The sequence below is a fragment of the Nerophis lumbriciformis genome, linkage group LG06 (genome assembly GCF_033978685.3).
Source record: "Nerophis lumbriciformis linkage group LG06, RoL_Nlum_v2.1, whole genome shotgun sequence".
NCBI lineage: Eukaryota > Metazoa > Chordata > Actinopteri > Syngnathiformes > Syngnathidae > Nerophis > Nerophis lumbriciformis.
The window spans coordinates 3,669,482-3,694,901 of NC_084553.2; the positions used below are offsets into that span (position 1 = coordinate 3,669,482).

At 36.3% G+C, this 25,420-nt stretch overlaps 1 protein-coding gene, 1 long non-coding RNA gene and 1 other non-coding gene across 3 annotated transcripts; 2 read left to right on the top strand and 1 right to left on the bottom strand.

Annotated features, from left to right (window-relative positions):
- Window positions 1–838: 838 nt before the first annotated feature.
- LOC133608249 (uncharacterized) lies at window positions 839–5,742 on the top strand. Its single transcript, XR_009815532.1, has 4 exons — window positions 839–990; window positions 1,435–1,490; window positions 4,980–5,007; window positions 5,187–5,742. It is a non-coding gene; the product is annotated as an uncharacterized lncRNA (long non-coding RNA).
- LOC133608976 (small nucleolar RNA SNORA16B/SNORA16A family) lies at window positions 1,246–1,384 on the top strand. Its single transcript, XR_009815658.1, has one exon. It is a non-coding gene; the product is annotated as a small nucleolar RNA SNORA16B/SNORA16A family (small nucleolar RNA).
- Window positions 5,743–5,906: 164 nt separating the features above from the next.
- LOC133608954 (myocyte-specific enhancer factor 2A-like) lies at window positions 5,907–20,794 on the bottom strand. The gene is made up of 6 exons (XM_061964610.1): window positions 20,741–20,794; window positions 18,266–18,403; window positions 16,433–16,498; window positions 9,490–9,609; window positions 7,901–8,048; window positions 5,907–5,920 (listed from the first exon to the last, which is right to left on the bottom strand). The coding sequence occupies exons 1-6, from the start codon at window positions 20,792–20,794 to the stop codon at window positions 5,907–5,909; spliced, it is 540 nt and encodes a 179-aa protein (XP_061820594.1).
- Between the last annotated feature and the right edge of the window lie 4,626 nt (window positions 20,795–25,420).

Below are 25,420 nucleotides of genomic sequence, written 5' to 3' on the forward strand. Positions count from 1 at the left end.
GTTACCTACCTGCTACCTCTGTCTTTTCTCGTTTCTCCTCCTCTTCTTTTCTCTTTTTTCTTCCCTGGGCACCTGACAGTTTTGGCATCTTGTGTTGATTTTTTGATGTGGTGACGTCCAAAAAGAGTCATGATACGGGAAGGGAGGGGGCGCACCGTGCGGGGGGAGGAGGGGGGGGGGGGGGGGGGCGTAATGTTGTAACAAATAATATTTCTATTAAATAGGCTTTACTTTGCATTTTAATTAACGTGGGATTATTTTTTGTATTTAGAAATAATAGTACCAACTTTTTTATTTTTATTTTTTTCTCCAACAATTGTGGCACTGGCGTGGCGCCCCCTGATGGACGGCGCCCTTAGCATTTGCCTATACGGCCTATGCCACACGGGCCGGCCCTGAATAACAGAAAGAAACAACCCTTTTGTGTGAATGAAGGGGAGGGTTTTTTTTTTGGGTTGGTGCACTAATTGTAAGTGTATCTTGTGGTTTTTATGTTGATTTAATAAAAATAAAAACAAAAAACATAACAAAAAAAACGATACCGATAAAAGAAAAAAACGATACTGATCATTTCCAATATTACATTTTAACGCATTTATCGGCTGATAATATCGGCAGGCTGATATTATCGGACATCTCTAAAACAGAGTATTCATTTTTTTTTTTTTAAAACGCTGTTAGGAAACCCAATTCCCATCATGCACCGCAGATCGGTACAGGCCAATCAGATGACAGCCGATGACGTCAGGCGCGAGCAGGCCAATCAGAAGAAATCCTATGACGTCACAAGGGTATATAAACACTCTCCAGCCTTCATTCGACCTCTTTTCGCCTTCGACTCTCGGACGGAACAAGAACGAACATAATGGCGTGTTTATTTCAAACGTCTTATTGTTCCTTATTCACTTTAAATCTATCGAACTATTTAACTTCACAAGTTTATAGGCCGTGTCCGAGTTGAAGCCGGAGAAGATGACGTAAGGCCGCCAAGTGAGTGTTCTTGCTGCTAAGCTAATGTTGCTAACATCGTCTTCCAGCAGTTAATGTTTGAAGAAAATGAAGAAATGTGCGGTTAATGTTTAAATTAAAACAAGTCACGTGCAGTTAATGTTTAAAAGAATTGGAAGTCATGGAAGTTTAATGGCAACATTTTGCCAGAGGTGAAGCTACATGCTAATGCTAAGCTAACCACGTGGTCAGCGCTAGTTCTCCAAAGAAGCAAATAAGAGATTAAAACAGCAGAATTTAAGGCTCCATCGAAGCCGTTCTTGCTGATCTGTGGCAGTGAATGGTCATCAGGAAGCCGAGATGAAACATTCACCGACGGTCGCGGCCCAGCTTGACAAAGTAGCTGACGGCAGCAACATTGTGGAGAATAACATTCTGCATCACAACATAATTACAGAAAACTAATGTTATTTGTTCCTCTTACAGATGTAAGTGAACCTTGAAGGCCACGATGACGACAAAACACCTTCACTTCTGGACGGGTAATTGTTTATTTTTTACATGATCAACACAGTGGAACCTCTATCACTAAGTATTAATCTGTTCCAGGGTCAAACTGGCCGTTAAACTCGATGGTAAATGTGTTTAAGTCCCTCATTAGTCTTAATAGTTTAACTGAACTTATTTTTACTGAGCAGCCTGGACAGTCCATGCCAGCACGCATGTGTGCTGCTTTGGTTCTATGGTAGTTGTCGCCAAATAGGGCAGGGCCGACATCCGGGCAACTGAGCTACATACGGGTTCTTCGAGCCATAGCAACCTGACTGGCGTTGAAAACAAACCGTCGCCGTTACTCTTTAACCTGTCGACCTGCGCTGATTAAACCCGTCATTCTGCCTCCAAAATACCAAAAAACTGTTGTTTTTGGTTGTGCAAACCACAACTGGAAACGGGGAAAACAAAGGTCGTATTTTGTTCTGCCAAAGCGTGCTAAAAGCCCACAGAGACGAGACAAATTGCTCGCAGCTTTACACCGGGAAAACCAGGACGGTTCTCACTGGAGTCCCCCAAAATCCCAGGTCGTGTGTTCGGATCACTTCGTTTCTGGTAAATATAAGGAACAAAAATCCACCTTCTTAACCACAACTTGGCTATACCGTCCATGCTAATGTTGAACCCGTTGAATTTTTACTGAATAACGTTCGACAGCTGAAGTTGTTGTTGTTGCACAACAATAACATATTCGAAAACCGGTTTCATTTAAATTTGCACTTAACGGTTGGGTTTTTAAAAACCAATAAACCCTATTATGTGATTTATTCGTTATATAACAACCGACCTGGTGCGCTTGTGAGGTAGACATAAAGATTTCCAAATTCCATGTCCATGTCCATTGTGTAGGATTATCAGTCCACGCATCTGCTGGAAGGCGGTAAGGGCAGTCGTTTAATCCAACTACAGAACATTTTAACTCTTATCTTAACCTAGCCTCACTGGAAAGACTATTTACATAATCATACGCCATTTAGAACAGTTTAAAATGCCGTGAAACCTCGTTAAATGCCTTTTCTGTCAATGCTGTGTTCGCTGTGAGCTGGTTTGTTTTCAACTGATTCAATATGGCGACCGGTTGCTAGGGGGTTGGCAGGCGGAAGTGACGTAGGTCCGCCCTCGCCTATGGACAAATATTGACTAATATCAACCCTACACACCGGAGCTCTTGTAAAAAGAGCTCAGCAGCGCATGCACTTTTTGCGCCATTCTCACCACATTCTACAGAGCCACAATAGAGACCAACTGCATCTTAGACTTAAGACTGTTTTTTTTTTTTGCCATTCAAATGTGAACTTTACAGTACACAAGAACATTTAGTTGGATAAGCTCATGGTCGTTCAGGATATTAGAGCAATAAGGTGCAGATATACGGTAAATAAATGACTGTACAGATAAATATATTGCACTTTTTCATATGCATCCACGTTTATGGATGTCGTCTATATATTTATATAAAGACATTAGTGATGGGTTGATGAGGCGTCATGAAGCGTTTCGACACATTGCAAAACTGTCGATACTGTCACTAAATACTGACATCTGCTGGACATTAACCTATGGACCGACTCAACTGACACTGATTTGATGCCCTAGTACAGGGGTCACCAACCTTTTTGAAACCAAAAACTACTTCTTGGGTACTGATTAATGCGAAGGGCTACCACTTTGATACACACTTAAATAAATAAATATATTGGCATTTGTAAGTTACACGTAAGTGTGATTTAAACAAGAATAGCTAAATAAATACATTTATATATATATAAAAAAAATGGGTATTTCTGTCTGTCATTCCGTCGTACATTTTTTTTTTTCCTTTTACGAAAGGTTTTTTGTAGAGAATAAATGATGAAGAAAACACGAAAAAAATTAAAATAACATTTTGAAACATAGTTTATCTTCAATTTCGACTCTTTAAAATTCAAAATTCAACCGACAAAAAGAAGAGAAAAACTAGCTAATTTGAATCTTTTTGAAAAAATTAAAAAAAGAATTTATGGAACATCATTAGTAATCTTTCCTGATTAAGATACATTTTAGAATTTTGATGACATGTTTTAAATTGGTTAAAATCCAATCTGCACTTTGTTAGAATATTTAACAAATTGGACCAAGCTATATTTCTAACAAAGACAAATCAGTATTTCTTCTAGATTTTCCAGAACAATTTTAAAAGAAATTCAAAATACTTGGAAATAAGATTTAAATTTGATTCTACAGATTTTCTAGATTTGCCAGAATATTTTTTGTGAATTTTAATCATAGTAAGTTTGAAGAAATATTTCACAAATATTCTTCGTCGAAAACCCAGAAGCTAAAATATTTATTATTCTTTACAATAAAAAAAATAAAAAATTACTTGAACATTGACTTAAATTGTCAGGAAAGAGGAAGAAATTTAAAAGGTATATTTGTTTAAAAATCCTAATCATTTTTAAGGTTGTATTTTTTTCTCTAAAATTGTATTTCTAAAAGTAATAAGCAAAGTAAAAAATAAATGAATTTATTTAAACAAGTGAAGACCCATCCATCCATCCATTTTCTACCGCTTATTCCAAGTGAAGACCAAGTCTTTAAAATATTTTCTTGGATTTTCAAATTCTATTTGAGTTTTGTCTCTTTTAGAATTAAAAATGTGGAGCAAAGCGAGACCAGCTTGCTAGTAAATAAAGAAAATTTAAAAAATAGAGGCAGCTCACTGGTAAGTGCTGCTCTTTCAGCTATTTTTAGAACAGGCCAGCGGGCGACTGATCTGGTCCTTACGGGCTACCTGGTGCCCGCGGGCACCGCGTTGTATATACAATAATATAAACCAAGTCATTGTATTTCATTTAGGATTATTTCATATCTTCATTTAAATAAAAATATCTTTATCATTTTTAGATAGTCAATAAATAATGTGAACATGCATCATAACATGGAAATCTAAGAACGTGTTGTGGATGATTGTGGACTGGGAATTGTTTTAATTTAATTTTTTTTACACATTTATTAAAAAAAAAGTTTTTCCGACGTATAGTCTTTGGTATGACTCGGCCGGGGTTTGAACTCACGACCTACCCATCTCAGGGCGGACACTCTAACCACTAGTCCACCGAGTAGGTGCATGGCTCATACAATATATGAAGTTAAGTTTGCAGAACCTCCAAGTTCTGTAACAGCTTCTTCCCTCAGGCCATAAGACTCTTGAACACATCAAAATAATCCCCCCAAAAATGGATGAACTGGCTGGAACATAACATAAATCCATAAATGTGTACAAAAGTGCAATATGTAAAGTTGACATTTGAATGACAAAAGGAAGGCTTAAGTCTTAAGTGGAGAGGTTCCACGGTGTGTTTGTTGGCTGTGATGACAAACTTGCCCTCACTGATTCAATGTTTGATTGATAGTTTTGGACTGAGCCACGTTTTTTGTTCAATCTGCTGACTCAGCAGTACGACAGTTACTAATGGCGTGCTCTTGTCTGCCTACAGGAGCAGTCGTGATGGCCCCCCCGTCCAGGTAATTTCAAAATAAAATGTAGAGCTGCATCACTGTCTAGTTTGAGATCTGGGATGACATTTACTGCCACTGACATAAGATGACTTGTGGTGCGGATATGGGACTGAGATCACTCAAACAGTTTTTGTCAATTATCGTCATTTACATTTTCGTCTAAAGTTTGCTTTTCTTGTCCCCAGTTTGCCAAGTGAGGTCTTTGCTGGGATGGTGTGATCAGGACTTCCTGTCCACGTCAGTGTGATCCAAAGACTTGAATGAAATGCAGGTGTGTCCCGAGTCAGGGTCTGCATCCTTCGAAGGGGGAAATTTGTAGACTGCTTACATCACAGATGTAGTGGTGCAGTTCTGTTAACTTCCACTGTTCTCTCCATCTGGTCTTGACCCAGGTGGCCTTGGAAGTATCGGCTGAGCAGCTCGTGGGCTTGCATGACAAAGGGGCATCTTGACTTTAGGCGCACGTGTCGTTCTGTTTCTGTGACGGTCTTATGAAAGTAGAATAACTTGTCATGTTTGTTAATAACTTGATGACATGCATATATTGGTGTATAAATAAAATGTAGGGTAACTTGTAAATTGGTGTTAAACTAACAAGTAGAACAGTAGGTTAGTTTGCGATTGAATAAATGACTGCTGGACGTGGAAAAGAAAGCCACTAAAGTATGGATGTGACCTCAGTGCTTAGATGGAAGATGTCATCTGACAGAAATAGTTAATAAAGAAAACCTCTCACAAAGATTATGATCTCCTGGCTTTAGTCTTGTGTTGACTTTCAACTCAGACGTGTGATTGAAAAATGGACAACTTTGTAAAACATGAAACCTGCATCTTACCCCATCCCATGATGCTGATGCTGCCACGTTGCCATGGAGCTTAAAGATGGAGACGAGAAACCTGCCAGCTCAGAACTGCTCATCTGACAAAACATTCAATTTGATAAAAACAAATTATTCATTTGAATTAATATGACACAAAACATTAAAATCTGATTAAACAAAATAATTGAAATTAATTTGATAAGACATTAAAATAATCTGATGAAATTTAAATATTCGTTTAAATTAATCAGACAAAAAACATTCAAGTCAATTAAATTAATTTGATAAAAACAAATTATTCATTTGAATTAATACGGCACAAAACATTAAAATCTGATTAAACAAAATAATTGAAATTAATTTGATAAGACATTAAAATAATCTGAAATTTAAATATTCGTTTAAATTAATCAGACACAAAAACATTCAAGTCAATTAAATTAATTTGATAAAAACAAATGATTCATTTGAATTAATATGACACAAAACATTAAAATCTGATTAAACAAAATAATTGAAATTAATTTGATAAGACATTAAAATAATCTGATGAAATTTAAATATTCGTTTAAATTAATCAGACAAAAACATTCAAGTCAATTAAATTAATTTGATAAAAACAAATTATTCATTTGAATCAATACGACACAAAACATTAAAATAATCTGATGAAACAAAATATTAATTGAAATTAATTTGATAAAACTAAATATTCATTTAAATTAATCAGATACAAAAAACATTAAATTTATTTAATCTGACAAAACAACTAAATTAATCTGATAAAACATTCAATTAATTTAATCTGACAAAACCAAACAATTGATAAAACATATAAATCATATTCCATATTGAAGGACACACTTTCATGTCACGTTTTGTCCTTAAAGGGTTTTGGTTTTTAAACAGAACTGTGCTTATGGGCAGCGTGCAATGTCTCCTTCTGACCATATGGGGGCGACATTGAGACATCAGGAAGCACGTTTGTACTGTATGACGTCATAAAACAGTGATTTTTTTTGTCTAATTCTAAATCTGCACATATATATATTTCTTAGAAATTTTATTAATAATAAATTAGTATTAGTATTAGTACTAAATTATTAAATGAGAGCCAGACTCTTAAATTATTACTAAATTAGTAAGTATTAGTACTAAATTATTACATAAGTGCCAGGCTATTAAATTATTACTAAATTAGTAAGTATTAGTACTAAATTGTTAAAAAAAAGTGCCAGACTATTAAATTATTACTAAATTAGTAAGTATTAGTACTAAATTATTAAATGAGTGCCAGACTATTAAAATTATTACTAAATTAGTAAGTTTTAGTACTAAATTATTAAATGAGTGCCAGACTATTATATTATTACTAAATTAGTAAGTATTAGTACTAAATTATTAAATAAGTGCCAGACTATTAAATTATTACTAAATTAGTAAGTATTAGTACTAAATTATTAAATTATTAAATGAGTGCCAGACTATTTTACTAAATTAGTAAATTAGTAAGTATTAGTACTAAATTATTAAATGAGTGCCAGACTATTAAATTATTATTAAATTAGTAAATATTAGTACTAAATTATAAAATTTTTAAATGAGTGTCAGACTATTAAATTATTACCAAATTAGTAAGTATTAGTACTAAATTATTAAATGAGTGCCAGACTATTACATTATTACTAAATTATTAAATTAGTAAGTATTAGTACTAAATTATTAAATGAGTGCCAGACTATTAAATTATTACCAAATTAGTAAGTATTAGTACTAAATTATTAAATGAGTGCCAGACTATTAAATTATTACTAAATTAGTAAGTATTAGTCCTAAATTATTAAATAAGGGACCACCCTAATGTTGATAGATATCACCACAAATGAGACATTGTCTATTAGATGCAATGTTATTGATTTATGTCATCACTTGTTCACACCTCCTCATATGGAAGATACTTTTCCTTCTTCATGTCTCAAGAAGCCTAGAAATACAAGAATACGCGCACACACACACACGCGCACACACACACACACACACACACACACACACACACACACACACACACACACACGCACCTGTGCAGGGTGAGTTCTTCCCCAGGTGAGCGTGCTGAGAAGTCCCGCCTCCTTTTTCTCCTCCACCTGCGGCGTTTGCTCCGCCTCCTCCTGCAGGGGCGGAGTTGTAGGCCACGTTGGTGGGCGTGGCCTGCAGGAGACCTGCGGACTACAGTCAGATGACAGGAAGCATGATGTCATCGTACAGTAGGATGATGTGCAATCACCAAGTAAGTAAGTAAGTAAGTAAATAGGTAAAAAAAACTAAGTAGTTGGTGCAAATATGTTAGAAAGTGCTAGAATGTCCAGAAGAAGATGATGATGATGATGATGATGATGATGTGAGTTAGCTCCACCCACACCCAAGAACACACAATAACATCAACATAAGTCCATCATGTACACTAATAAGTATACACGATCTGAGTAAGTAGGAATGTAAATAAGTGAAGTCAATTATATTTATATAGCGATTTTCTTAAAAACTTAAAAAAAAAAAAAAGTAAATAAAGAAGTAAGTAAATAGGTAAGATAGTAAATAAAGACGTAATAAAGTACATAAGTTTGTCAATAATTAATAAGTAAGTAAATAAGTAGGTCAATAAAGAAGTAATTATGGTCAATAAAAATGTAAGTAAATAAAGAAGAAATTAAGTGAATAAGTAAGTAAATAAAGAAGTAAGTAAATAAGCATATAATTAAGTGAGTAAGTAAATAAAGAAGTATTAAATAAATAAACATAAGTGAGTAAGTAAATAAAGAAGTATTAAGTAAAGAAGTAAGTAAATAAACATAATTAAGTGAATAAAGAATTATTAAGTAAATAAATAAGTAAGAAAGTAAATAAAAACGTAACTTAAAAAATAGGTAAGTAAGTAAATAAATGTGTAGATAGGTAAATATATAAGTAGATAGGGAAGTAAATAAAAAATACGTAAACAAGTAAGTAGATAAGAAAATAAATAAGTAGATAAGTAAGTAAATACGTAATTAGAAAAATAAGTGAGTAGATAAGTAAATAAATAAGTAGATAAGTAAGTAGAAAAATAAGTGAGTAGATAAGTACTTAAGTAGATAAGTAGATAAATAAATAAGTATGTAGATAAGTACGGTACTTAAGTAGATAAGTAAGTAAGTAGATGAGTAGGTAGATAAGTAAATAAATAAGTAAATAAGTAAGTAAGTAGATAAGTAAATAAGTAGGTAGATAAGTAAATAAATAAGTAAGTAGAAAAATAAGTGAGTAGAAAAATAAGTGAGTAGATAAGTAAATAAATAGGTAGATAAGTAAGTAAATAAATAAATAGATAAGTAAGTAGAAAAATAAGTGAGTAGATAAATAAATAAGTAAGTAGATAAGTAAATAAATAGGTGGATAAGTAAGTAAATAAATAAGTAGATAAGTAGAAAAATAAGTGAGTAGATAAGTAAATAAGTAAGTAGATAAGTACTTAAGTAGATAAGTAAGTAGATAAGTAAATAAGTAGGTAGATAAGTAAGTAAATAAGTAAGTAGAGAGGTAAATAAATAAGTAGATAATTAAGTAAATAAGTAAGTAGATAAGTAGATAAGTAAGTAGATGAGTAGGTAAGGTGCATGAGTCAAGTCACCATCTTGTTGATCTTATATTTGTCTGCAGTGTTGGCGCTCAGAGCGGAGGGGGCGTGGCCAGCATAGGGGGCGTGGCCTTCTGGGCTGTCGCTTCCTCGCTGCTCCTTCTTGTGCAACGCCTGGAGGAGAACATCATCATCAGTACTTACAAGTACAGCCCTACTTCAAGTGTACACAGTGTACTCAGTGAAGTGCACTGTGTGTGTGATGCACCCAGTGTACTCAGTGAAGTGCACTGTGTGTGATGCACCCAGTGTACTTAGTGAAGTGTACTGTGTGTGTGATGCACCCAGTGTACTTAGTGAAGTGTACTGTGTGATGTACACAGTGTACTTAGTGAAGTGTACTGTGTGTGTGTGATACACCCAGTGTACTCAGTGAAGTGTACTGTGTGTGATGCACCCAGTGTACTCAGTGAAGTGCACTGTATGTGTGATGCACCCAGTGTACTCAGTGAAGTGCACTGTGTGTGTGATGCACCCAGTGTACTCAGTGAAGTGTACTGTGTGTGATGCACCCAGTGTACTCAGTGAAGTGCACTGTGTGTGATGCACCCACTGTACTCAGTGAAGTGTACTGTGTGATGTACACAGTGTACTCAGTGAAGTGTACTGTGTGATGTACACAGTGTACTTAGTGAAGTGTACTGTGTGATGCACCCAGTGTACTTAGTGAAGTGTACTGTGTATGTGATGCACCCAGTGTAGTGTGTGTGATGTACAGTGTACTTAGTGAAGTGTACTGTGTGATGTACACAGTGTACTTAGTGAAGTGTACTGTGTGTGTTGTAAAAAAGGTGACGAGTCAGCATCATGTTGAGCACATCAACTTTGAACTTCCTCTGCTTGTCACATGTGGGACTTGTTGGACATCTTAATGTACACTTGGTGTGGGCTCCTACACCTGGAAGACTACATTCATCTATAATGCAGGTGACTGGTGTGGGCTCCTACACCTGGAAGACTACATTCATGTGTCATGTATAATGTAGGTGACTGGCGTGGGCTCCTACACCTGGAAGACTACATTCATGTATAATGTAGGTGACTGGTGTAGGCTCCTACACGTGAGACTGCATTCATGTGTCATGTATAATGTAGGTGACTGGCGTAGGTTCCTACACCTGGAAGACTACATTCATGTGTCATGTATAATGTAGGTGACTGGTGTGGGCTCCTACACCTGGAAGACTACATTCATGTATAATGTAGGTGACTGGTGTAGGCTCCTACGCGTGAGACTGCATTCATGTGTCATGTATAATGTAGGTGACTGGAGTAGGTTCCTACACCTGGAAGACTACATTCATGTGTCATGTATAATGTAGGTGACTGGTGTGGGCTCCTACACCTGGAAGACTACATTCATGTATAATGTAGGTGACTGGTGTGGGCTCCTACACCTGGAAGACTACATTCATGTATAATGTAGGTGACTGGTGTAGGCTCCTACACCTGGAAGACTACATTCATGTATAATGTAGGTGACTGGTGTAGGCTCCTACACGTGAGACTGCATTCATGTGTCATGTATAATGTAGGCGACTGGAGTAGGTTCCTACACCTGGAAGACTACATTCATGTGTCATGTATTATGTAGGTGACTGGTGTGGGCTCCTACAATTGGAAGACTACATTCATGTATAATGTAGGTGACTGGTGTAGGCTCCTACACCTGGAAGACTACATTCATGTATAATGTATAATGTAGGTGACTGGTGTAGGCTCCTACACCTGGAAGACTACATTCATGTGTCATGTATAATGTAGGTGACTGGAGTAGGCTCCTACACCTGGAAGACTACATTCATGTGTCATGTATAATGTAGGTGACTGGAGTAGGCCCCTACACCTGGAAGACTACATTCATGTGTCATGTATAATGTAGGTGACTGGTGTGGGCTCCTACACCTGGAAGACTACATTCATGTATAATGTAGGTGACTGGTGTGGGCTCCTACACCTGGAAGACTACATTCATGTATAATGTAGGTGACTGGTGTAGGCTCCTACGCGTGAGACTGCATTCATGTGTCATGTATAATGTAGGTGACTGGAGTAGGTTCCTACACCTGGAAGACTACATTCATGTGTCATGTATAATGTAGGTGACTGGTGTAGGCCCCTACACCTGGAAGACTACATTCATGTATAATGTAGGTGACTGGTGTAGGCTCCTACACCTGGAAGACTACATTCATGTGTCATGTATAATGTAGGTGACTGGTGTGGGCTCCTACACCTGGAAGACTACATTCATGTATAATGTAGGTGACTGGTGTAGGCTCCTACACCTGGAAGACTACATTCATGTATAATGTAGGTGACTGGTGTAGGCTCCTACACCTGGAAGACTACATTCATGTATAATGTAGGTGACTGGTGTAGGCTCCTACGCGTGAGACTGCATTCATGTGTCATGTATAATGTAGGTGACTGGAGTAGGTTCCTACACCTGGAAGACTACATTCATGTGTCATGTATAATGTAGGTGACTGGTGTGGGCTCCTACACCTGGAAGACTACATTCATGTATAATGTAGGTGACTGGTGTGGGCTCCTACACCTGGAAGACTACATTTATGTATAATGTAGGTGACTGGTGTGGGCTCCTACACCTGGAAGACTACATTCATGTATAATGTAGGTGACTGGTGTAGGCTCCTACACCTGGAAGACTACATTCATGTATAATGTAGGTGACTGGTGTAGGCTCCTACGCGTGAGACTGCATTCATGTGTCATGTATAATGTAGGTGACTGGAGTAGGCTCCTACACCTGGAAGACTACATTCATGTGTCATGTGTAATGTAGGTGACTGGTGTAGGCTCCTACACCTGGAAGACTACATTCATGTATAATGTAGGTGACTGGTGTGGGCTCCTACACCTGGAAGACTACATTCATGTATAATGTAGGTGACTGGTGTGGGCTCCTACACCTGGAAGACTACATTCATGTATAATGTAGGTGACTGGTGGAGGCTCCTACACCTGGAAGACTACATTCATGTATAATGTAGGTGACTGGTGTAGGCTCCTACACCTGGAAGACTACATTCATGTATAATGTAGGTGACTGGTGTAGGCTCCTACACCTGGAAGACTACATTCATGTACAATGTAGGTGACTGGTGTGGGCTCCTATGCGTGAGACTGCATTCATGTGTCATGTATAATGTAGGTGACTGGAGTAGGCTCCTACACCTGGAAGACTACGTTCATGTGTCATGTATAATGTAGGTGACTGGTGTGGGCTCCTACACCTGGAAGACTACATTCATGTATAATGTAGGTGACTGGTGTGGGCTCCTACACCTGGAAGACTACATTCATGTATAATGTAGGTGACTGGTGTGGGCTCCTACGCGTGAGACTGCATTCATGTGTCATGTATAATGTAGGTGACTGGAGTAGGCTCCTACACCTGGAAGACTACATTCATGTGTCATGTATAATGCAGGTGACTGGTGTAGGCTCCTGCAATTGGAAGACTACATTCATTTTAAAAAGTAGTCCAAAAGTGTTTTCCTGCACGGTGGTGTGTCATGTGACACGATGGTTATGATGCACGGTGGTGTGTCACGTGACACGCTGACCTGCGTGTATTTGCGTGAGTGAACACAGCGTGCCGTTAAAGGCGGCAGTCAAATGGCACGCGGAGCGTATGCAAATGTTAACGTGTGTCATGTAGACCAGGTCCCTCATGTAGACCAGGTCCACCGACGTGGTCTACGTGTCACGCAGCGAGAAGTGTTACATGCAGGCAAATGCAGGCGAGCGGAGTTGACACAGGTGCTGTGCTGGCGTGTGGTTGGCCCACTTTACACCTGGCCACAACATTAGGGACACTTTATCACCTTCCACAAAACACTCAGCTTAACTTCTTTTTACACTTGCATGACACTTTACCATGGCCACAGTCTGACTCTGGAACATATCTTTTTTTTTAATTTAAAAAAAAAAAAAAAATTTTTATTTTATTTTATTTTATTTTTTTTAATTTTTTTTATTTTTTTTATTTTTTTTTTTTTTTAATTTTAATTTTAATTTTTATTTTTTTTAATTTCTTTTAAAAAAAATTGCATTGTTTCCGACAGGAAAAACATTTTGGAACTGGAAGTGTTCCAAATGGTCAAAGACCAAATTGTAAGACAACTGAAGTCATGTTTCCCATACGAAATATTATAAAACCTTTCCAGACACCAAAATATTATAAAACCTTTCCAGACACCAAAATATTATAAAACCTTTCCAGACACCAAAATATTATAAAACTTTTCCAGACACCAAAATATTATAAAACCTTTCCAGACACCAAAATATTATAAAACCTTTCCAGACACCAAAATATTATAAAACCTTTGCAGACACCAAAATATTATAAAACCTTTCCAGACACCAAAATATTATAAAACCTTTGCAGACACCAAAATATTATAAAACCTTTCCAGACACCAAAATATTATAAAACCTTTCCAGACACCAAAATATTATAAAACTTTTCCAGACACCAAAATATTATAAAACCTTTCCAGACACCAAAATATTATAAAACCTTTCCAGACGCCAAAATATTATAAAACCTTTCCAGACACCAAAATATTATAAAACCTTTGCAGACACCAAAATATTATAAAACCTTTCCAGACACCAAAATATTATAAAACCTTTCCAGACACCAAAATATTATAAAACTTTTCCAGACACCAAAATATTATAAAACCTTTCCAGACACCAAAATATTATAAAACCTTTGCAGACACCAAAATATTATAAAACCTTTCCAGACACCAAAATATTATAAAACCTTTCCAGACACCAAAATATTATAAAACCTTTCCAGACACCAAAATATTATAAAACCTTTCCAGACACCAAAATATTATAAAACCTTTCCAGACACCAAAATATTATAAAACCTTTTCAGACACCAAAATATTATAAAACCTTTCCAGACACCAAAATATTATAAAACCTTTGCAGACACCAAAATATTATAAAACCTTTGCAGACAACAAAATACGAATACAAATGATGATTCAATGTATAAAGGAACCAACAAGAGTGTAGGTATTTAAAAAGTAAGTAGAGTATTTAAATAGGTAAGTGCAGTTTATATGTAAGTACAAATTAAAAGGTAGTAAATGTGTACATAAACTAAATTAAATTAAAAAATGGATGTCCGGCTACTTTTTGCATCAAAACGCTAAGAAAATTATATTATTACACTTATTTAATAATACCACCTTAACATTTGACAACAAAACAATTATACACTTATTTAATAATACTACCTTAACATTGGACAACAAAACAATTACACACTTATTTAATAATACCACCTTAACATTTGACAACCAAAAAATTATACACTTATTTAATAATACCACCTTAACTTTTGACAACAAAACAACTATAAACCTATTTAATAATACCATCTTAACATTTGACAACAAAACAACTATAAACCTATTTAATAATACCACCTTAACATTTGACAACATAACAATTATACACTTATTTAATAATACCACCTTAACTATTGCCAACATTACAATTATACACTTATTAAATAATACCACTTTAACATTTGACAACAAAACAACTATAAACCTATTTAATAATACCACCTTAACATTTGGCAACAAAACTATGGTGCACTTATTTAAAATTACCACCTTAACATTTGACAACAAAACTATGGTGCACTTATTTAATAATACCACCTTAACATCTGACAACAAAACTATGGTGCACTTATTTAAAATTGCCACCTTAACGTTTGACTACAAAACAATTATACACTTATTTAATAATACCAACTTAACATTTGACAACAAAACAGTTTTAACTTCTTTAATTAATACCACCTTAACATTTGACTACAAAATTACTATACACTTATTTAATAATACCACCTTAACATTTGACAACAAAACAGTTTTAAACTTATTTGATAAAACCACCTTAACATTTGACAACAAAAAATTATACAGGTATTTAATAATACCACCTTAACATTTGACAACATAACAATTATACAGGTATTTAATAATACCACCTTAACATTTAACTACAAAACAATTATACACTTATTTAATAATACCACCTTAACATTTGACAACAAAACAATTATAAACCTATTTAATAATACCACCTTAACATTTGACAACAAAACAGTTAAAAACCTATTTAATAATACCACCTTAACATTTGACAACAAAACAATTAAAAACCTATTTAATAATACCACCTTAACATTTGACAACAAAACAATGACACAAAGCAACTCAGTAAAGAATCTGGGTATTATTTTCGACCCAACTCTCTCATTTGAGTCACAAATTAAGAGTTTTACTAAAACAGCCTTCTTCTGCTGTTGTGGTAAGTGATGGTGTGGTTAGTAATGGTGTGGTTAGTAATGGTGTGGTTTGTGATGGTGTGGTTTGTGATGGCATGGTAAGTGATGGCATGGTTAGTAATGGTGTGGTTAGTAATGGTGTGGTTAGTAATGGTGTGGTTAGTAATGGTGTGGTTTGTGATGGCATGGTAAGTGATGGTGTGGTTAGTAATGGTGTGGTTAGTGCTGGTGTGGTTTGTGCTGGCATGGTAAGTGATGGTGTGGTTAGTAATGGTGTGGTTTGTGATGGCATGGTAAGTGATGGCGTGGTTAGTAATGGTGTGGTTAGTAATGGTGTGGTCTGTGATGGCATGGTAAGTGATGGTGTGGTTAGTAATGGCGTGGTTAGTAATGGTGTGGTTTGTGATGGCATGGTAAGTGATGGCGTGGTTAGAAATGGCGTGGTTACTAATGGTGTGGTTACTAATGGTGTGGTTACTAATGGTGTGGTTAGTAATGGTGTGGTTTGTGATGGCATGGTAAGTGATGGTGTGGCTTTAAAGGCAACAAAAAGAAAGATCCAGAAAACTTCGGACTCACTTCCACGATGTCGCTGTTGGTTCTGCTCTCGTGAGGCTGGTTGTACTCGGTGTATTTCAGCAGCACCTAGTCAATGGAAGTAAGTACATAAGTAGGTAGATAAGTAAACCTTATCCATGTAAGTAAGTACATAAGTAGGTAGATAAGTAAACCATGTCCATGTAAGTAAGTACATAAGTAGGTAGATAAGTAAACCTTGTCCATGTAAGTAAGTACATAAGTGTGTAGATAAGTAAACCTTGTCCATGTAAATAAGTACATAAGTGTGTAGATAAGTAAACCTTGTCCATGTAAGTAAGTACATAAGTGTGTAGATAAGTAAACCTTGTCCATGTAAGTAAGTACATAAGTAGGTAGATAAGTAAACCTTATCCATGTAAGTAAGTACATAAGTAGGTAGATAAGTAAACCATGTCCATGTAAGTAAGTACATAAGTAGGTAGATAAGTAAACCTTGTCCATGTAAGTAAGTACATAAGTGTGTAGATAAGTAAACCATGTCCATGTAAGTAAGTACATAAGTGTGTAGATAAGTAAACCTTGTCCATGTAAGTAAGTACATAAAGAAGTAGATAAGTAAACCGTGTCCATGTAAGTAAGTAAGTACATAAAGAAGTAGATAAGTAAACCATGTCCATGTAAGTAAGTACATAAAGAAGTAGATAAGTAAACCTTGTCCATGTAAGTAAGTACATAAGTAGGTAGATAAGTAAACCTTGTCCATGTAAGTAAGTACATAAAGAAGTAGATAAGTAAACCTTGTCCATGTAAGTAAGTACATAAAGAAGTAGATAAGTAAACCTTGTCCATGTAAGTAAGTACATAAGTAGGTAGATAAGTAAACCTTGTCCATGTAAGTAAGTACATAAGTATGTAGATAAGTAAACCTTGTCCATGTAAGTAAGTACATAAAGAAGTAGATAAGTAAACCTTGTCCATGTAAGTAAGTACATAAGTAGGTAGATAAGTAAACCTTGTCCATGTAAGTAAGTACATAAAGAAGTAGATAAGTAAACCATGTCCATGTAAGTAAGTACATAAAGAAGTAGATAAGTAAACCTTGTCCATGTAAGTAAGTACATAAGTAGGTAGATAAGTAAACATTGTCCATGTAAGTAAGTACATAAAGAAGTAGATAAGTAAACCATGTCCATGTAAGTAAGTACATAAAGAAGTAAATAAGTAAACCATGTCCATGTAAGTAAGTACATAAGTAGGTAGATAAGTAAACCTTGTCCATGTAAGTAAGTACATAAGTAGGTAGATAAGTAAACCATGTCCATGTAAGTAAGTACATAAGTAGGTAAATAAGTAAACCATGTCCATGTAAGTAAGTACATAAGTAGGTAGATAAGTAAACCATGTCAATGTAAGTAAGTACATAAGTGTGTAGATAAGTAAACCATGTCCATGTAAGTAAGTACATAAATAGGTAGATAAGTAAACATTGTCCATGTAAGTAAGTACATAAGTAGGTAGATAAGTAAACATTGTCCATGTAAGTAAGTACATAAGTAGGTAGATAAGTAAACCTTGTCCATGTAAGTAAGTACATAAGTGTGTAGATAAGTAAACCTTGTCCATGTAAGTAAGTACATAAGTGTGTAGATAAGTAAACCTTGTCCATGTAAGTAAGTACATAAGTAGGTAGATAAGTAAACATTGTCCATGTAAGTAAGTACATAAGTAGGTAGATAAGTAAACCTTGTCTATGTAAGTAAGTACATAAGTGTGTAGATAAGTAAACCTTGTCCATGTAAGTAAGTACATAAGTAGGTAGATAAGTAAACCTTGTCCATGTAAGTAAGTACATAAGTGTGTAGATAAGTAAACCTTGTCCATGTCAGTGCTGGCGTACTGGAAGAGTTTGTTGGAGGTGTTGAAGATGATGAGGGAGATGTCACAGTCACAAAGAACACTCAACTCGTACGCCTTCTTCATCAGCCCAAACTTCCTCTTCATGAAGGTCACCTGTGTGGGGGGGAGGGGCAAGGTGAGACACCTGTGTGGGGGAGGGGCAAGGTGAGACACCTGGTTGTGTGGGGGAGGGGCAAGGTGAGACACCTGTGTGTGGGAGGGGCAAGGTGAGACACCTGTGTGTGGGGGAGGGGCAAGGTGAGACACCTGTATGTGTGTGGGGGAGGGGCAAGGTGAGACACCTGTGTGTGTGGGGGAGGGGCAAGGTGAGACACCTGTGTGTGGGGGAGGGGCAAGGTGAGACACCTGTGTGTGTGTGGGAGGGGCAAGGTGAGACACCTGTGTGTGTGTGAGGGGCAAGGTGATACACCTGTGTGTGTGTGGGAGGGGCAAGGTGAGACACCTGTATGTGTGTCGGGGAGGGGCAAGGTGAGACACCTGTGTGTGTGGGGGAGGCAAGGTGAGACACCTGTGTGTGGGGGAGGGGCAAGGTGAGACACCTGTGTGTGGGGGAGGGGCAAAGTGAGACACCTGTGTGTGGGGGAGGGGCAAAGTGAGACACCTGTGTGTGTGTGTGGGGGAGGGGCAAGGTGAGACACCTGTGTGTGTGTAGGGGAGGGGCAAGGTGAGACACCTGTGTGTGTGTGTGGGAGGGGCAAGGTGAGACACCTGTGTGTGTGTGGGGGAGGGGCAAGGTGAGACACCTGTGTGTGGGGGAGGGGCAAAGTGAGACACCTGTGTGTGTGTGGGGGGGGGGGCAAGGTGAGACACCTGTGTGTGTGGGGGGGGGGGAGGGGCAATGTGAGACACCTGTGTGTGTGGGGGAGGGGCAAGGTGAGAGATCACAACCACTTCAATAAAGAGCAGGTGCTAAAACTAGCCTGCTAGAACCAAAATACACTTCCTGTGGCAACGCCAAGACTATTATGGGATGTCAACATCAACTATTATGGGATGTCAACGTCAACTATTATGGGATGTTAACGTCAACTATTATGGGATGTCAACATCAACTATTATGGGATGTCAATATCAACTATTATGGGATGTCAACATCAACTATTATGGGATGTCAACATCAACTATTATGGGATGTCAACATCAGCTATTATGGGATGTCAAAGTAAACTATTATGGGATGTCAACATCAACTATTATGGGATGTCAACGTCAACTATTATGGGATGTCAACATCAACCATTATGGGATGTCAACATCAACTATTATGGGATGTCAACATCAATTATTATGGGATGTCAACGTAAACTATTATGGGATGTCAACATCAACTATTATGTGATGTCAACATCAACTATTATGGGATGTCAACATCAATTATTATGGGATGTCAACGTAAACTATTATGGGATGTCAACATCAACTATTATGGGATGTCAACATCAACTATTATGGGATGTTAACGTCAACTATTATGGGATGTCAACATCAACTATTATGGGATGTCAACATCAACTATTATAGGATGTCAACATCAACTATTATGGGATGTAAACATCAACTATTATGGGATGTCAACATCAACTATTATGGGATGTCAACATCAATTATTATGGGATGTCAACGTCAACTATTATGGGATGTCAACGTCAACTATTATGGGATGTCAACATCAAGTATTTATTTATACATCCATCTGTCTGTCCATCTATCCACTCACCCATCCACCATCATCCATTCATTCATTTTCATCCATCCACTATCATCCATTGACTATTGTTTATCTGACCATCCATTCAACCATCCATCCACTATCATCTGTCATCCATCCACTATCATGCATGCATGAGACAAGTTGAAGGTAAATAAATTCAGCTTCTTCCTCCTCCTATTGGGCCATGTTGGATAGTGTGAACACGTTCAGTATTTTCTACCACAAAGGAGTAGTTTTATGTCAGACAACAACAACAACATGCTGACAATGTTGAAGAAGACGTTGGACATGAAAGTGCTGAGTGGTGTAAAAGTGCTGAGTGTGCAGACCAGCAAACATGAAACACCAACAAGTATTTATATCACCTTGAAGGCAGTCTGGCCTCTTGCTTGTGCTTCTGATCCTTTTAGCAGCGAGCAGGAACACGGCCAGCAGAGAAAGAAGGCAATGTGTGTCCCGCCCTGCAAATGACAGGCTGCAGGCCGCAATATTTGAGCAGCTATTTTCAACATGTGCCTTTTTGGAAGAATCTACTTCAAAAGCTTCTGTAGCTTGTTTCATGGAAGGTAAGAAAGACAGAAGGAAGGACTAAATAGTGGACTTGATGTTGATGGTCATCAGAATAGTGGACTTGATGTTGATGGTCATCAAAATAGTGGACTTGATGTTGATGGTCATCAAAATAAAGAACTGGAGTTAAGGAAGTGAAAGATGCTGACCTGGCGGTTCCTCTGGTCCAGGATTCTTGTGATCTGGATCTTCTTCCTTCCCATCTTCACACACTAACTCTGAGGCAGAGAGAAATAATCTCATTGGTTCCCAGCACAGGAGGCGGTCCTTAACAGGTGGTCACCATGGCGACTGCAGCATAGCATCAGTGCGACCTGTGGACACAACACAACACGCAGGATGTAAACACACCTTCATGTAAACAACACAACATGCAGGATGTAAACACACCTTCATGTAAACAACACAACATGCAGGATGTAAACAACACAACATGCAGGATGTAAACAACACCTTCACGTAAACAACACAACATGCAGGATGTAAACAACACAACATGCAGGATGTAAACACACCTTCATGTAAACAACACAACATGCAGGATGTAAACAACACAACATGCAGGATGTGAACACACCTTCATGTAAACAACACAACATGCAGGATGTAAACAACACAACATGCAGGATGTAAACACACCTTCATGTAAACAACACAACATGGAGGATGTAAACAACACAACATGCAGGATGTAAACACACCTTCATATAAACAACACAACATGGAGGATGTAAACAACACAACATGCAGGATGTAAACACACCTTCACGTAAACAACACAACATGGAGGATGTAAACTAACCTTCATGTAAACAACACAACATGCAGGATGTAAACACACCTTCATGTAAACAACACAACATGCAGGATGTAAACAACACAACATGGAGGATGTAAACAACACAACATGGTGGATGTAAACAACACAACATGCAGGATGTAAACAACACAACATGCAGGATGTAAACACACCTTCATGTAAACAACACAACATGCAGGATGTAAACAACACAACATGCAGGATGTGAACACACCTTCATGTAAACAACACAACATGCAGGATGTAAACAACACAACATGCAGGATGTAAACACACCTTCATGTAAACAACACAACATGGAGGATGTAAACAACACAACATGCAGGATGTAAACACACCTTCATATAAACAACACAACATGGAGGATGTAAACAACACAACATGCAGGATGTAAACACACCTTCACGTAAACAACACAACATGGAGGATGTAAACACACCTTCATGTAAACAACACAACATGCAGGATGTAAACACACCTTCATGTAAACAACACAACATGCAGGATGTAAACAACACAACATGGAGGATGTAAACAACACAACATGGAGGATGTAAACAACACAACATGCAGGATGTAAACAACACAACATGGAGGATGTAAACAACACAACATGCAGGATGTAAACAACACAACATGCAGGATGTAAACACCTTCATGTAAACAACACAACATGGAGGACGTAAACAACACAATATGCAGGATGTAAACAACACAACATGCAGGATGTAAACAACACAACATGCAGGATGTAAATACACCTTCATGTAAACAACACAACATGCAGGATGTAAACAACACAACATGCAGGATGTAAACACACCTTCATGTAAACAACACAACATGCAGGATGTAAACAACACAACATGCAGGATGTAAACAACACAACATGCAGGATGTAAACAACACAACATGCAGGATGTAAACACACCTTCATGTAAACAACACAACATGCAGGATGTAAACAACACAACATGGAGGATGTAAACACACCTTCATGTAAACAACACAACATGCAGGATGTAAACAACACAACATGCAGGATGTAAACACACCTTCATGTAAACAACACAACATGCAGGATGTAAACAACACAACATGCAGGATGTAAACACACCTTCATGTAAACAACACAACATGCAGGATGTAAACAACACAACATGCAGGATTTAAACACACCTTCATGTAAACAACACAACATGGAGGATGTAAACAACACAACATGCAGGATGTAAACACACCTTCATGTAAACAACACAACATGCAGGATGTAAACACACCTTCATGTAAACAACACAACATGCAGGATTTAAACACACCTTCATGTAAACAACACAACATGGAGGATGTAAACAACACAACATGCAGGATGTAAACAACACAACATGCAGGATGTAAACAACACAACATGCAGGATTTAAACACACCTTCATGTAAACAACACAACATGGAGGATGTAAACAACACAACATGCAGGATGTAAACACACCTTCATGTAAACAACACAACATGCAGGATGTAAACACACCTTCATGTAAACAACACAACATGGAGGATGTAAACAACACAACATGCAGGATGTAAACAACACAACATGCAGGATTTAAACACACCTTCATGTAAACAACACAACATGCAGGATGTAAACAACACAACATGCAGGATGTAAACACACCTTCATGTAAACAACACAACATGCAGGATTTAAACAACACAACATGCAGGACGTAAACACACCTTCATGTAAACAACACAACATGGAGGATGTAAACACACCTTCATGTAAACAACACAACATGCAGGATGTAAACACACCTTCATGTAAACAACACAACATGCAGGATGTAAACAACACAACATGCAGGATGTAAACAACACAACATGCAGGATGTAAACACACCTTCATGTAAACAACACAACATGCAGGATGTAAACAACACAACATGCAGGATGTAAACAACACAACATGCAGGATGTAAACACACCTTCATGTAAACAACACAACATGCAGGATGTAAACAACACAACATGGAGGATGTACACAACACAACATGGAGGATGTAAACAACACAACATGCAGGATGTAAACACACCTTCATGTAAACAACACAACATGCAGGATGTAAACAACACAACATGGAGGATGTACACAACACAACATGGAGGATGTAAACAACACAACATGCAGGATGTAAACACACCTTCATGTAAACAACACAACATGGAGGATGTAAACAACACAACATGCAGGATGTAAACAACACAACATGCAGGATGTAAACACACCTTCATGTAAACAACACAACATAGAGGATGTAAACAACACAACATGCAGGATGTAAACAACTATATATATTTGTACTGCGGTATAAATCAATATTATTTAACAGTATAAACAAATAATATTTAGCAGTATAAATTATTACTATTTAGCAATATAAATAAATGGCATTTAACAATATATATATATATATATATATACATACACATATATATATATATATATTAGCAGTATAAGTAAATATTTAAGAATACAAATATTATTTAGCAGTATAGATAATTATAAGTACAAATAAAGATATAGTACTATAAATAAATATTAGCAGTACAAATATATATTTCGCAGTATCAATACATATTAGCAGTGTAAATGAATATCATTCAGCAGCATGAATAAGCATAAACACTATAAATAAATGTTATTTAGCAGTTTAAGTTAATATAAATATGTTTTAATTGATTAAATAAGTGCTAGCAGTATACAGTAAATAAATATAATTTAGCAGTATACATATTTATCAGTATAAATAAAATATCAACTATTACGATTTAGCAGTATACATAAATATTAATAGGAAACATTAGTATTATTTAGTAGAATGAGTATTATTTAGCAGCTTAAATGAATACTATTTATACGGCAGCATAAATATTATTTAGCAGTATAAAGGATATTTATTTATACGGCTAAATAATATTAACACTGCCTGAAAGATGAAAAAATTCATAAATAGAATAATAATAAATATTTAGCAGAATAAATACATGTAAATAAATATTATTCAGCAGTATAAATGACTATTTAGCAGTATAAAAAATATTTAGCAGCATTAATCACTACAATAGCATACATAAATATTATTTAGCAGTATAAATACAATGAAAATAATTGATTATTATTGTATTTAGAATTACAAATACATAGTATATAAAAGTACATATATATTATTGGTACTGAGTGTGTATAAATGTGTTGTTTTATGTTGAAGTCAGTCGTGAAAAGAAGAAAGATGTTTACTCACCCTCCTCTTCCTCGTGATGATGATGAAGAAGAAGAAGCCAAAAAGTCACCGAGCTGACAGCACACATCCTGCCCGCCTCAGGGAGCTGACGCCCCGGACTACAAGCCACGCCCACCCGCTGGCAGCTCCTCCCCCTGGTAGTACTCTCTGCTATATATATATATATATATATATATATATATATATATATATATATATATATATATATATATATATATATATATATATATATATATATACACACACATATATGTATATATACATACATACATACATATATATGGATATTTGCACAATAGTGTATTTTCTGATCCATTTAAAAAAACAAAATTCATATTAAGAAGGAACAAACTTACACAGATGTGAAAAAATATTGTAAAAAAAAAAAAATGTACATAGATAAAGTTTGACCACATATACGATCAATTTCTTAAGAAAAAATTACAGAATGGCAAAAAAAATTTTTTTGTAATTTGATTAAAAGTGAACAAAAATAAGAAAATATTTGACAACAGGAATGTATAATATGAGAATATTTTTTACTAATCTTATTAACAATAAAAAAAATTGCAAAAGTGCAAGAAAAATCTGCAGTCATGATGACATATTTTTGAGGGGGAAAAAAGTTAAAATACGGTAATAAAGTTTGACCAAAAAAAGGTCAATTTTACAAAAATAAAGTCACAACGGGGCAAGAAAATGAGTTG